Source organism: Rhinatrema bivittatum, chromosome 15 (genome assembly GCF_901001135.1).
Source record: "Rhinatrema bivittatum chromosome 15, aRhiBiv1.1, whole genome shotgun sequence".
NCBI lineage: Eukaryota > Metazoa > Chordata > Amphibia > Gymnophiona > Rhinatrematidae > Rhinatrema > Rhinatrema bivittatum.
In genome coordinates this window covers 55,855,536-55,870,590 of record NC_042629.1, presented here as the reverse complement: position 1 = coordinate 55,870,590, position 15,055 = coordinate 55,855,536, and the positions used below count along the sequence as shown (strand labels likewise).

The window sequence follows — 15,055 nt, the reverse complement described above, 5'->3', positions numbered from 1 at the left end:
ATAGCCAGTTCCCGGCATGGACTTTGCTGCTGAAGCAGCTGAAAGGCAGAGGGTGCAGGAAGCAGAGCGCGGCGGTGACAGCCTAAGCCTTCTCCCCCGCAGTCTGAGACAGTCTCTGCACTCAGCCAGTAAGCACTGAGCCCAGTTAACTAAAGAACTCTTCTGATTAGAAACGTGGAAGGGCTTCGGTAAGTCTTTCCTCTGGTCTCCTTGCTCAGTGTACCGTACTGATGACGTTCCCAATCCTGTTAGGACAAGGGGAGGGGGTCTCATCTCTTTCCCTCCTGACTCTCTTCTGATTTGCAGATGTTTATATTTGCACTCTGACAAACGTCCTTGGGTTTGACAGTCCACATCTCTGAATCTGTTAAGACTGCTTGTTAATGAAGGTGAAATTGCTTATCTGTAATTAGATTTCTCTAATATCAGTATCTCAGTGGAGTCCCATATAACTCACCTCCTTTTGTGGCGTTAACTAATCACTTCTGTCTTTAGATTCTCTGGAAAAGGAAACCGGGGGCCTTCTGGTAATTTGGCAGCCTCTTTGTAAGTATCACTTTCCAAAACTGTCAGCTTGGAAGACTCTTAAGTTCAGCATGAGATAGTTATGTGACCTATGTGTGAGAATCCATTTTACTGCTCTTACTGGAGAGCACTAACTACTGGTAAACAATTTCACTTGCTCTATTTTTGCTATTATGAAATACAATAATTGCATCTCTGTAAAATTCTTATCACTGTTTGACTTACTCAAAACTGTGCCCATTTAGTCATTTCTACAGAATGGCTAAATGGGCACTGGTAAAATGTCCTTGTGATTTTGTCTTTTGGTTCAGGGGACAAAGATGACGACGATGATGACGATGCTGATGATAAAATGCAGAGTTGTGGGATTCCAAATGGTGAGCACGTGCGACAGGAAAGTCAGGAGCAAAACGAGGTGGATCATGGAGACTTTGAGATGGTGGTGAGTCTGGTGAGGAGAAAGATTGTTGGCTTCTTAAAAACATCCACTTTTAATACTGATTCCTTCATAGTCTATTCAGTGTTAGAGACCCTGCAAATGATCTCATTGTATATACTTTCCCCCTCAGTCCGAGTCCATGGTGCTGGAAACAGCTGAGAGTGTGAACAATGGTAACCCTTCCCCTTTGGAAGCGCTGCTGGCTGGAGCTGAAGGCTTTCCACCCATGCTTGATATACCTCCTGATGCAGATGATGAAACTATGGTAGAGCTAGCTATTGCCCTCAGTCTTCAACAAGATCAGCAAGGTACCAATTTGCACCAAAAATATTGCATTTAATACTAACATAGATGTGAAGCTGGCACTCACTAGGTCTAATCAAGAATCAAGTCAATAGCAATGGATACTGGCACTCAAATAGTGTAATAACCTAGCTGTCTAAAATGGAAAATCAAATGACTTCCTTTCTAGAATTATCATCCTTTTGGGGTTTGTCTGCATATTTCAACTTATCTAACTTGAAGAAGGTTTTAACATGCTGTGTCATTTACCCTCACTGTGTGACTAACTGGGATGATGTTGCTGCTGCTTAATGTGGCAGTCAGTTTTCAAAGGGATCTAGCCAGCTAGCTAAGGAATTAGCTGGCTAGTTCTCCTGAGAAGAAAGTTGCCCACTGCTGAGTGACTAAAAAAATCAAATCTGCTCAGAACTTAAAATAAACTGGCTGATCCTGGAATCTGGGTTAGGTCGGAGTGTGGGAGATTTAGATGACAACATCCTGTGTTTAGAGAGAGAGGAGCAATCTGCTGGTTGCCTCTCCATGGTTTAGCAAAAATGGTCTCCATATTATCTGTGCAAGAATCAATATTGTGGCTTACGGAGTGCAATCATTAACAAGGAGATAGAGCAGCTTTTAAACTAGAGCATGGTTCGGAAGGAGGTATCTTTGAAAGATAATAACAAAACAGGGAAGTCAGAACATCCCGTTCCTGTGCATACTCCAGATCAGTCCAGACAATTTGTGCCGACCGCCGGGCCTGGTGCCTCCACAGTGTCAGAGCTTGGAAATCATGCAGACGTCAGGTTTTTTTTTTTGGGGGGGGGGGGGGGGTTACAGTACAGGCTTTTAGGGACTGATCGCAGCTAAATGGCACCTCCCGTCTGTCATGGCTATGGCTCGAAGTGGGTGCTTCTCAATGCGTTTTATGCAGATTGTGTTCTCCAGAGGGGTTAGGATCTCCGCAGGACTTGCTGGGGGTGGTCGTTGGTCAAGCCACAAGGTGGACTGGGCCGGTAAAGGAGGCCTGGTGGGGGGGGGGGGTGTCTGAGGAGATGGTGACCATTTTAGCTCCGTATTGCAGGAGCAAGGCTACTACAAGGGAGCCTCGAGACTCCTCTCTCCACTCCTTCCTGGGAGATGAGGAATGATAGGAGGTCCAGGGGGACACAGATTAGGATTAGTTTTCCACTGATTCTGAGGAATTTTCCACAGATTTTGTCCTGCTCCTCCATAACTTATTTGATCAAGAATCAGGCAGGATACAAGTGTCTTCTCCCCCAAAAGACCCGAGTGACTAAGAAGCCTAGCGCTGAAAAGAAATCAAGATCGGGGGGGGAGGGGGGGGGGGATTGTGCAACATCTCGGTCTCGGCCAGTCCACTGGTGAAGATGGGGACACGTTGGACGAGACAGATGACCCCAGTCAGCTATAGGGCAGTCCGGAGAGGGATCCAGGCAAGGACTCTGTGAGTGCTTTGGTAGATCTGATGCAGGATATGGAGGACGTCTCAGTCACAGCGGGAGATTATCCTAGAGTGATGAGGCTGTTCCGTAAGGAGGAACTGTATCTGCTGATTCCTGAGGTTTTGGTTGAGTTGGGGATTAAGGTCACATAGGAAGATTCTGACAATGAGGTAGTGAACCCGCGGGAACCACCAAAGGCCTTTCCTTTACCCAAGAAGGTGAAGAAATTGGTGGATCGGAAGTGGGAGTCTCCCAAAGCAAGCCTGAATGTCGCCATAGCTATGGCTGTTATATCCCTTGCCAGAGCAAACTTTGGAATCGTGGAAGGGTCCCAAGGTGGATGCGGCTGTATCAGTGGTGACCAAGAAGATAACCATCCCTGTGGCAGGTTTGGCCACTCTCAAGGATGTCCAGGATAGGAAACTGGAAGTTCTGTTAGAGGCTGTTTGAGGTTTCGGCTTTAAGCCTTCAATTGGCGGTCTGCGGGAGCTTGATGCGAGAGCCTGATTGTGCTGGGCCAGAAGGCACATGTGAAGGTGTCAGGGGCAATGAATGAGGGAGCTCATGCTGCCCACTTGGAAGTGCGAGTGGCCTATGTGGCCGATGCCCTATTCGACATGGTTCAGACTTCCACCAGGCATATGATCTCCGCTGTGGCAGCACGGAGGCTGTTGTGGTTGCGAAACTGTTTAGCGGTTGTGTGGTCTAAAGCCCAGCTGTGTAACCTCCCCTTTAAAGGGAAGTTGCTGTTCGAAGAGGATCTGGAGCAACTGATGAAGCAGTTGGAGGAGTCAAAGGGAAATAAATTACCTGAGGATAAGATGACTGCCAGGAAGACCTCTCCGCCATGTTCCTGTTTGAGACGCGAGAAGATTTAGGTCAAGCAGGAGTTCCTTGTCTACAGCGCAGAAGCAGGGCTCAGGCAGGTAGTAGTCCTTTCGAGTGCAGCATAGACCTCTCCAGGGCAGTGTCACCCAGGGGTTTGGCGGAAATAAGATTGGCTGATGAAGGCAAGCTGGTCTGCTCCTCTCCGGAGGCTATCAAAGGGAGACTGTCCCTCTTTTTCGAGGAGTGGACCAGGATCATGTCAGACCAGTGGGTTCTGGAGGTGGTAAAAGTTGGCTATGCCTTAGAATTTTTTCTTCCACTCAGGGACGCCTTTGTGGTCTCCCTGTCCAAGCAGGAGGCAGTGCGGGACACCTTGCAAAGGTTGCAGCACCTGCATGCAATTGTCCCAATTCCCCCTCAGGAGCTGGAACAGGGAAGGTACTCTGTGTATTTTGTGGTTCCCAAGAAGGAGAGGACCTTTCGGCCCATTCTCGATCTTCAAAAGTTTAATGCAGCACTCCCGGTGCCATGTTTTCGGATGGTGACATCGCGGACGTGATAGCAGCAGTGCACAAAGAGGAGTTTTTGGCGTCATTGGATTTGATGGAGGCCGATCACCAGAGATTCCTGAGTTTAATGGTCCTAGGTGAGCATTTCTAATTTCGGGCCCTTCCCTTTGGTTGGCGACAGCACCGCAAACATTCACAAAGGTGATGGTGGTAGTGACTGCAGCACTCAGAAGGGAAGGAATCCTGGAGCACCCATACCTGGACAATTGGCTCATTGGAGCAAAGTCGGAAATGGAGTGTCATTGTCCAATGTGATGGGTCATGCAGCTCTTGGGATCCTTGGGCTGGGTGACAAATCTGGCAAAGAGTCACCTGGAGGATTCCCATTCATTGGAATATCTGGGAGCTCAGTTCAATCCCCAGATCGAGAGTTTTCTTGCCTTCATGGACAAAACTCTTCTATCTCATTTTGCTCCCATGGAAAAGTGTTACGCGCCCCGCCCACGGCTGTCCCGTGCATGGGCCTGCTCACCTTCATGGTTCCGGGACGACCTCCCTCACGGTAGTTGCAAGCCCTGCCAGGCCCCGGCGTCCCACGATGGTCGCCGGGCCTTCCACTGCGCGCCAGGCCTCACGCCAAGGCTCGGCGTCCTCTGTTAGCCACGCCCCTGCGCGCGTGGACCACCCGGACTCATGTAAGGCCAAAGGCGGGTCTTAGCTCCGCAGCGCACCCTGATTGATCCATCGATATAAGGAAGTTCCTGTCTATGCTTCCTTGCCTTGGCAATCGGGTCGGTTTGTTCTAAGATTGCCTCTGCGTTTGTTCCTGTTCTTGACTGTTCCTAGTCTTGTTCTAGGATCCTTCTGTTCCAGTTCTATTCCTGACTTGTTCCTGCATCCTAGTTCCTGCGTCCTGCATGTTCCTGTGTTCGTCTGTCTGTCTACCCAGGTAGAACCCTCAGACTGTCTTATTGGTACTGACCTCAGCTTTCTCCTGACCTGCCTGCCGCCTACATCAAGACCTCAGCCTGCCTTTGACCTCGTCTGACCTCCGGTACCTGACCCCTGCTTTACTGACCATTCCTCGGACTGACCTCTGGATCTCGACCTTTGCCTGCCTGACCTTGTCTCCAGATTCTGGCTCTGTTCCTCGCCTTATCATCACCAACTCTGTTCTGGTTCTCCTTGTTCCAACCAGCCTCCAACTTTGAACCCGATCGCGCTCCCCCTGTGTCCGTGGGCACGCTGGACTTTCATTCTCTCAGGAAACCCTGTGAGGCCCACCTAAGTCCAAGCAGCCCAGATCCCTACAGGCTCCGCCCAGGGGGACCTCGGGCTTCCAGTGGTGAAGCTCTTCACAGCCTCTGTCTCCTCCAGTGCTCCGCCCCCTGGGGGCAGTTACCTCCTGTTCCCGTTCAGGAGGCGTTCCTTCACTGTCCCAGGACAAAGGTCCACCCCCCGAGCGCAACAAAAGGATTTTAACTGAAAACAGACTGGGCACTTCTGAGGTGGGGAGAAGTGGAAGAAAGAAAACAAAATTCTAGCACTTTCAGACTCTACCAAGATGGAAATTTTGAAGAAGAGTAGTTTCTGTGGAAAAATCAAGCCCAGAGGAAAATTATTTTGGTGTGTTATCCCCAAACAGGTGGAAATACAATTCCTAGTCATGAAGTCATGTAACTTCTAGTCTTATTATACTGGTCCATTATGCTCTTTGAGTACCAATATCTAATGGTCCTGACTGTGGAGAGTTGAGAAAATCCTTATTACATTTATTTCCTAGACCTGTAATGAATTTTCTTGCTGGTATGTATCTTCCTGATTGAACTTCATTATCTTGGTGAATGCTGACATCACACCCATGGATAGTACCAGTTAAAATTACACAGGGGAAAAAAACAGATAAGGGTCTGAGGCCCACAGCAAATTGCACACTACTAAGTAAACTATCTTCAGGATTTGGAGTAACAGTCTGTGTGACTGGTATCTGTCATATATGGATCATTTATTTTAATTATTTATAAACTGTTATTATGCTGTTATAAACTTGGCTTGCTGTGTCTTTTATATAATGTTTTATTAATTTTATTGTACATGGCTTTGATTTTTTTACATAAGGAAGACAAACTCAATAAACTACATAAACTAAACAAATCATGTCACATGTAACAGGGTTTCCACTCACCTTTTTAATGTATTCATTTTTACTTGATCTCTTGTTTTTCTCTGTATATCTCAAAGGTGGTTACATTTAAAAGCAGCAGACCATATAATACAATACAAATAAAATAAAGCAATACTCCTACTCACCAAAATACAAAAAAGTCAGCCAACATGCAAATCAGTATCTAGTGTTTTGTTATTTATTTGTTATACGTGTCTGCTTGGGACATGTCACGAAAGCTCAACCCCTGATGTGAAAGTGTGCTTATGAATGTATATACAGAAATCAACTTGCTTATGCCACAATGCACGTAATTGGGAAGGATTTGCATACAGATCTTGTTAAGAGATCTGATTATGTATCTACCTTTACATCTTTTCCTCATAGGTAGCAGCAGCAGTGCATTGGGATTGCAGAGCCTGGGACTCTCAGGTCAGGCCCCCAGTTCATCATCTCTTGATGCAGGAACTTTATCTGACACCACAGCGTCAGGTAACTGAAACCAACAAGGAGTAAATCTAATGATGTCTGAGACCTTATGTGTGTTCTGTCTGATATGTCGCCAAAATGTTAAATCAGGGGTTTGTCTTTCAAAGTTTTTTGAAAAAAACATGAAGGAAAAAATGTCAATGTGTTCATAGATATTGAAATCAAAATCTGTTTCCATGTGTTTTTCAGTTAGCTGCATATACTTCAGGATTTCCTAGCATGTAGCCAGATGGACTCAGGACCAGTGGGTTATGCTCCCCTGCCAACAGATGGAGACTGAATCAGATTTCAAAGCTGATGTCACCCTACATACCCCCTGCAGTGACCTCAGCTCTCCAGTATTCTCCATCTCCAGCAGATGATGGGCGTACTTTTTGGAAGGAGAAATTGTACTTTCGAAATTGAAGGAAAATTGAGCCCAGTTCTCCTGCGGTGATACCTAAAGGTCCCCCCCCCCCAGTTGAGAATTCCTGAGGTGATTTCAGAGACTTTGCTGCTGATATAATCCATTGGCCCTGAGTCCATCTATCTACAGTAAGGAAAATGAAATTATCAGGTAAGTAATTTCTCAATTTATACTACTAAGGATGTTTACCTATTTATCTTTGCAAACTGTCAGGCAGTTTCACTTCTGGGTCTCTGTGCCATATTTTGCATATAAAGGAAAATTGGTTCTTACCTGCTAATTTTCGTTCCTGTAGTTCCACGGATCAGTATAAAAGTTTACAAGGACAGGACAGTAGAAAACCAATTTTTGGTTTCAGTGTGAGAATTACAGAGATAATAGCATTGGTAAGCTTTGGAAGGAAGATTAGGTTAGTGGTTAAAGCAGTTGGGTGGGAAACAGGGTTCAAATCTACTATTACTTAACATTTCTATAGCACTACATGACATACACAGCTCTGTACAAACCCCAAAAAAGACAGTCCCTGCTCAGTAGAGCTTATAGTCTAATAAAACAATCAATACAGGACAAGAGACTGATTCTTCTGCTTCTTCCACTGGCTCTTCTTGTGACATTAGTCAAGTCACTTTATCGCCCATTGCTTCATGTGCAAACTTAAAACTGAAACTCTTTTGGGTAGGGACTTAGCGCTGTACAATGCTAAGTATTCAGCTAAATATGTACTTCCATTAGTGCTATAAAAAGTAGTAGTAGTAGTAATGGGTATTGTTATGATGTGAGAAAAATGAAGTTGAAGGTGAATAAGTCATCGGCGTGAAAGACAAGTTGGCAGATGACTCATTTAGATCTGGATAATGACAGTGTTTTTACCTGTAACAGCCCTCGTTACTTTCTTAGCTCCAGCATCTGATGATGAGGGGAGCACAGCGGCAACAGATGGCTCCACGCTCAGAACATCTCCAGCAGATCATGGAGGCAGTGTGGGCTCAGAAAGTGGAGGCAGTGCTGTGGATTCAGTGGCTGGGGAACACAATGGTAATATATTTATAGTTTAATGTCTTGTATAGTAGCAAAAGTATTTGCACTTTGTAGGTTGTAATAGCTTTTATTGGACCAGCAAAATATGTTGTGCATGAGCTTTTATCAGGACACTCTATTAAAAATACAAATAGCACACTCGTATATTTATCCAGTCCCATGTGTTTTACAGGTCCCTATGCTGTGCGCAATTAGCTACTCTTTAAAGAACATTGCAGACATCCAGTTATAACTGCTGTCATAGAAACAACATTACAGTTTCTGATTCTTTTGAGCATTTACATCCTGCCAATCTGCAATGTCATTCAGTCCTATAACATCTGTCATTTCTGTCTTTATAGCTATGTGTCAGAAGTAGCCCAGTTGTTCAGTGATTACAAGCTTAAAACCCCAACCCATCCAAATCTGAATGTCTGAGTAAGCTGGTTCAGATAACCCGTTTCTCACTCCCTCCAACCCTCAGACTCAGTACACAGTTTGGGGGTCCATCTTGACCATTAACTCTCAGTGGAAACCCAAATTTCAACTGTAGTGGAGCTCACATTCTTCTATTAACTTTGATAAATATATAATTTCTTTGAAAAACACAATTTCTGTGTATGTACCTGCATCAGTCCAGACTGCTGGGTTTTGCCTCCCTTCCAGCAGATGGAGACAGAGAAAAATTTTGAGGGCACCTCACAGCCTTATCACCAAAGACATTGACTACTGAAATTCCCTTTATCCTAATCTACCACAGTACAGCCTCAAGTGCCTCTGGCTGTTGGAAAATACAGCATCAAGGTGTTTGGCAAGGGCCCAGTCCAGCAACTATATATAGCCTATCCTGTATAAGCTCCACTGGCTCCCCATTGAGAGCAGGATGCACTGCCTCCCTTATATGCAAATCTATCTCATGCTTATTCATTGTGAATATCCTGAAAACCTGGCCTGTTTGTGGCATTCAAGGGATTGGCGTTAGCCATCACTGCCCTAAGGTATGACTGTGATGTCTCACAGGAAAACAATATTGTCTGCCTTCATCTGATAGTAGAGAGAAATAGCCAACTTGTCAAGGGCTGGACTGGTGTAGCAGGACTAATGGAAAGGAAATAAACAGGTAAGGGAAATTTCTCCTTACCCTTTCAAATAGTACTAGAACTAGAGGGCATTCTGTGAAACTAACTAATAGCAGACTGACATCATTAAGACAGTATCTTTTTCAGTCTGTGCTCAATTAAGCTGTGAAAAGATTTTACCAGAGAATTTGGTCATGATTGGGTTTAGAATAGGTTAGGACAAGCTTCTGGAGGACGGGCCTTTGGCGGGGGGGGGGGGGGGGGGGGGCGCAATTCACAAAACTGCCTGCATGGTTGTAAAGTTTGTGGGTACTTTTATCTGTGGACTTTGCATTATTTCTCTAAGGGAAAGTAAGAGCCTACTTTTTCCTGGGGCAGTTTTCAAAAGGAAAGCATCTGCAGAAATGTGCACCTACTTTTTCTGTGGGTACTTTTTCCCTTCAAAATAATGTGCATAGTTTTGAAAATGCACAACTGCGTGTGGTGTCCCCTCCCCTGACCTAACCACACCTCTGAGCTTGTATATGCATTGTTGATTCCTGAGTTGGATCAAGGGAGAACGCTAGACATGGTGTACTTGGATTTCAGCAAGGCTTTTGACACGGTTCCACATAGACTTATAAATTGCACATCCTTGGTATGGATCTTCATGACTGATTGGGTTAGAAACTGGCGGAGTGGGGGGCAACAAAGGGGAGGGGATAAATGGAATTTTCTCTGAGGGGAGGGGGTTGTTACTAGCAGTGTGCCACAGGATTCGGTCCTTGGGCTGGTTCTTTTCAACATTTTTGTAAGCGAATTAACAGGTTGTCGGGAAAGGTTTGTCTTTTTGCCAACAATACCAAAATCTGTAACAGGATGGACAGCCAGGAAGGAGCAGAAAACAATAAAGCTCTGGAATTTGTCGCCAGAGGATGTGGTTAGTGCAGTTAGTGTAGCTGGGTTCAAAAAAGGTTTGGATAAGTTCTTTGTGGAGAAGTCCATTAACGGCTATTAATCAAATTTACTTAGGGAATAGCCACTGCTATTAATTGCATCAGTAGCATGGGATCTTCTTAGTGTTTGGGTAATTGCCAGGTACTTGTGGCCTGGTTTTGGCCTCTGTTGGAAACAGGATGCTGGGCTTGATGGACCCTTGGTCTGACCCAGCATGGCAATTTCTTATGTTCTTATGAGGAGGGATCTAGCAAAGCTCGAGGAATGGTCTCTGAGGTCTGGCAGCTAAGATTTAATGCTAAAATATGCAGCGTAATGCATTTAGGATGTAAAAACCCAAGGGAAAGGTACAGTATTGGAGGTGAAAGTCTAACTACAAAGAGTGGGATCTAGGGGTGATTGTATCTGATGATCTTGAGGTGGTCAAACAGGTGGATAAAGCAACGGTAAAAGCCAGCAAAGTGCTTGGCTGCATAGGGAGAGGAATGGTCAGCAGAAAAAAAAGATACTGCCCCTCTATAGGTCCCTGGTGAAACCTTACTTGGAATTCTGTGTGCAATTCTGGAATCCGCACCTCCAAAAGGATATAACCAGGATGGAGTCTGTCCAGAGGGAGGCTACTGAAATGGTCAGTGGTCTTCGTTCTAAAGCATAAGGGGATAGACTTAAAAATCTAAATATGTATACACTAGAGGAAAGGCGAGATAGGGGAGATATGTACGAGATATTCAAATATCTCAAAGGTTTCCATGCGCAGGAGCTGAACCTTTTAAAGGGAAAGGAGGCTCTAGAATGAGGGGTTGTGAGATGAGGTTGAAAGGGGGTAGACTGAGGAGTAATCATAGGAAATATTTCTTTACAGAGGAGGAGGGGGATGTGGAAGTGGTAGAAATAAAAACAGTATCTGAATTCAGGAAAGCATGGGATAAATATATAGGGGGTCTGTAAAGAAGTGATGAGAATTATAATGTTAAATTAATTGGACAGATGGGCAGACTTGATGGGCCCTACGGTCTTTTTGTCGTCATGTTTCTATGCTTCTATGCGTAGACTTTTACTCCTAGAAATGAATGGATAATTTTCAGGGAGTCAATTTACCCAGGTAAATGGCTTTTCAAAATTGACATCTTCACAAATTAGTCAAGAATACTTGGGGATTTCCAACTCTCTTTCTTCTTCTGGATCTCCTCATTAGTGTCTGCTGGATCCTTCCAGGCCACTATCTGAGAAGAGATGCTGCACTCTGTGCTCTATTGGTCTGATGCAGCATGGTACTTTGTGATGCTTTATGTTTATCTATTTACCTTAGTGTCTGGCCGCAGCAGTGCCTACGGCGATACTACTGTAGAGGGTCATCCTGCTGGACCAGGCAGCATCAGTTCTAGTACTGGAGCCATTAGTACTACTACTGGACAGCAAGAAGGAGATGGCTCAGAAGGAGAAGGTGAAACCGAGGGCGATATTCATACCAGCAATAGGTCAGTATAACCTGTACAGACACCCACGTGCGCGCGCCCCCTTCTTCACATACCAATTCTGCCGGAGGGGGTCACCACTCTGTCCACATAAAATGCCAGGAATGGCTGGGTGGGGCGACTGATGGATAACGCACTACTTGGCGACCTAACGAAAGGAAGAGTAGGGCAAAAGCTATCAAATTCCTGACCCCGCTTCTTTTTTTTTCCACTCTGAGTGCCTCTCTTTCTGCTGGTAGGGCCTGAGAAACCCACCGGCCTTTCCACTGCAAACCCCACTGTGCTGATACTGCTGGCCCCAGCCCTGCTGATCCCTCCGGTATGGCCTCTTATTGGTTCACTGGCATCCCGGCCTGTCCCTCTGCTTTGGGTGATTATTGCTTTGCATGCGCAGATGTGCAACAATGCTCAAAGGGGGAACCCCTTACCCAAGTGTGTATGTGTGTGTGTGTGTGTGCGTGTGCGCAAACAGAAATAGCAAAACAGAAAACCCTAATGCATGAAGAAATGGTCAGACTTATCCCAGTCTGTGTTTAGTCTTTTGGAAAACAACTTATAGAAACCCCCCAAATGTCAGCAAACCAGTTTTGATGTTAGAAATGTGAAATTAGTAAAAGATTTTCTTATGATTTGTGCAGGAAACAAGTGAGGTTCCTCGTGTAAACTACCTCTGCTTTTGTAATATCCTCACACATCTTTTTTATTTTTTGAGGTTGTTTTGTCATCCCTTCTGTCTTCTACCCATTCAAGATGGCGTGCTTGCACAGTTCTGGCATTCCTGTCCTGCCTGAGGGCTGCTTGAGTGCCACCTCCGAAGTGTACCCTCAGCACTGCACATCTGCTGTGATGTAGGCCAACAACATGTCAGCAACTGCCTTCTTTCCCTGGGTCTGTGCTCTGTGACTAGCAAGCGATTTCCACTTAAGACAAAGGGATCTTTGCTGCAGATTATCCCTACTTGTTTATTATTTTTATGCAGCAGCTGTTTCAGCTGCAGCAACATGATTGGTTGAGTCTCATTTGAATATCATTTTTGAACCTCCATTTGCAAATTATACCGTGCCGGTTGTCATATGCCTCCTCGTTACTCTCAAACTTTCAAATATTTATAGGAGAGGTTAATACCAGTAACTAAAATGCTAAAAGAAATGCTAATTATAATGAAGCAAGTGGCAACATGTACTGGTAACAGCATCCTTTGTTTGAAGACGGTGCAAAATCCAAAAAACAGTAGTTGGAGTGAGCAACCACACTCAATATAGTATCAGAGAAACAGGAGGAGTGTGAAGAAAGTAAAAGGTTCTTGAACGCTTTGAGTATTTTTCAATTCCTTTATTATATAGGCAACTCCTCTTGTAAAACACAATCCAGTTAACAGTATTTTGCCAATGTCCCCCGACACGGACCCCGTGTTTTGCACGAAGGCTGCGTCAGGAGGGACAGCAACATGAATTTTAAACACTAAAAAGCAAACGGTGACATTGTTTTAGAAATAAGAACCTCAAAACATGGGAAAATGCTACTTAATAAAACAGTAACATACCTCTTCAGTTATAACGAATCTAGAAATATGGAGTGTAGGCATATCACTACATTTTCTAAATTTTTAAATGATGCCGAAAAAGGCACCAAAAAATGAGCCAATCAGTTGACCTAAGCAAATGCAATGAGTAACCAATCAGGTTAAGAGTAGCGTCTAACTGAGTTGGACCTGAGCGGAACTATCATGTAAATCGCAATTTAGATAAAGTGGTGCGGACCTGGCAGAAACCTATAACAATGTCGATCTCGGCCTACAGTGTAAATACTGAAGAAAACAAAACCTCAGAATATTATAAATGATCTACCGTATCAATGCACAATGCTCCCGTGATAAGCTAAATTATAAACAAGATATTGAGGATACACATTGTATGAAAATAGCACAGAAGTAGTGCTGGAAAATATTTGTGCAAACATTTATGGTAAAACAAAATTGCTACCTCTCACAGTCAGCCTTCAACATCTGGTTCCTGCCCACATCCCCTTCCAATTTATTAATCCCCCTTACCTTCTTGCTACCATTGCCAACCTCCAGAACAGCCGCTCTGTTTCCTTCTGGCATGGTGAGGATGAGGAGACAATGTGTCCTTGTATTACATTCCATACTGTGACCAGACAAGCAGTATTATTATAATGGAATCTCACATACTCTTCCCAAGCCTCACTGAGTTTTTCCGTGGAAAATGGATCACTTAACAAATGTCTGTGGCTAGGCCTTTCCCTTTCCTGAAGCATGATCAGATCACAGAATGGCACCTATGATACAGGTTTCGACATGCACACTGTCCACTAGATAGAAACCAAAAAATTAAGCGACTATTCCAAGCCAAGCAAGGTCACGAGGAAGGAGGGCATCACTTTGGAACTGCAGAAAGTGATGCCGTAGTTGGGACCTGCCTCCTAAGTGCTGCATTATCTTCTTGCAGTGAGGATGCATCTCCAGAGATGTGTGCCCAGAAGGGCAGAGGTAAGACGACGATTACTGATGATTTGATCGTCAGGAGTATAGATAGCTGGCTGCTGTTGGCCATGAGGATAGTGTTTGGGGTTTTTTGCCTGCCTGATGTAGAGGTAGCAGATCTCACGTTTGAGAGTACTAACTGGCTAAATTTATGTGGACAATGCCAACCGCACAAATGGCTGTCCTAAATCTAACTGCACAAAGTGTGGCTGAATATACAGGCACATTTAATTGGTTAAATTTATCCACCCTGCCATTGCTGATGTTAACCCCTTAGTAACAAGTTTCACTATTGTGTCCAGCATCCCTCTACAACCCTGTGGTGTGTGTTCAGAAATTCGATTACAAAATTTATTAAGAAGCTTCTATACCAAATCATATCACAAGTCCATTAGTGTAGCTTATTGTACTGCTTTCATCCAAGAAGATTTATTACAGGTAAGCAATTGCCTTTTATCTCTTACAAATCTTCATACACTTATTTTACCAACCCTCAGTATATCCTTTTATTATTTTTGTAAGTGTGATTTTGTGGCAGAATCTATTTAGCAATACAGTAATTCTCCCATTTTTATACCGAATCCTTTGTCTGCTTGTTCACAGACTGCATATGGTACGCTTGATGCTCTTGGAAAGGCTTCTGCAAACTTTACCTCAGCTGCGAGGTGTGGGAGGAGTCCGTGCTATACCCTACATGCAGGTATTGCAGTTCAGCCTATTATGCAGTGATGCATTTCCAAAACCCACCTTATAACTATTGATGCATTGCGATTTGCAACTCTGGGCCCCAGATGTATCCTTAAATCTGAAAGTTGCAAATTCTGAGCACTTTTTCAATCCTGCTTTGGAGCTGGTTAGTGAAGTCCATCCGTTAATTTAGTTCTCTACAGAAAACTCATTTGTGAACTATTTTTGAAAATCCTAAACATGAATCTGGATC

At 44.4% G+C, this 15,055-nt stretch overlaps 1 protein-coding gene across 1 annotated transcript in view; it reads left to right on the top strand.

Annotated features, from left to right (window-relative positions):
• The window catches only part of UBR4 (ubiquitin protein ligase E3 component n-recognin 4), a 351,227-nt gene that overhangs the window by 190,720 nt on the left and 145,452 nt on the right, over positions 1 to 15,055 (top strand). The window contains 6 exon segments of the mRNA XM_029579045.1: positions 837 to 967; positions 1,095 to 1,272; positions 6,598 to 6,702; positions 8,003 to 8,140; positions 11,447 to 11,615; positions 14,719 to 14,815. Of these exon segments, the coding sequence (XP_029434905.1) occupies positions 837 to 967; positions 1,095 to 1,272; positions 6,598 to 6,702; positions 8,003 to 8,140; positions 11,447 to 11,615; positions 14,719 to 14,815 (818 nt within the window).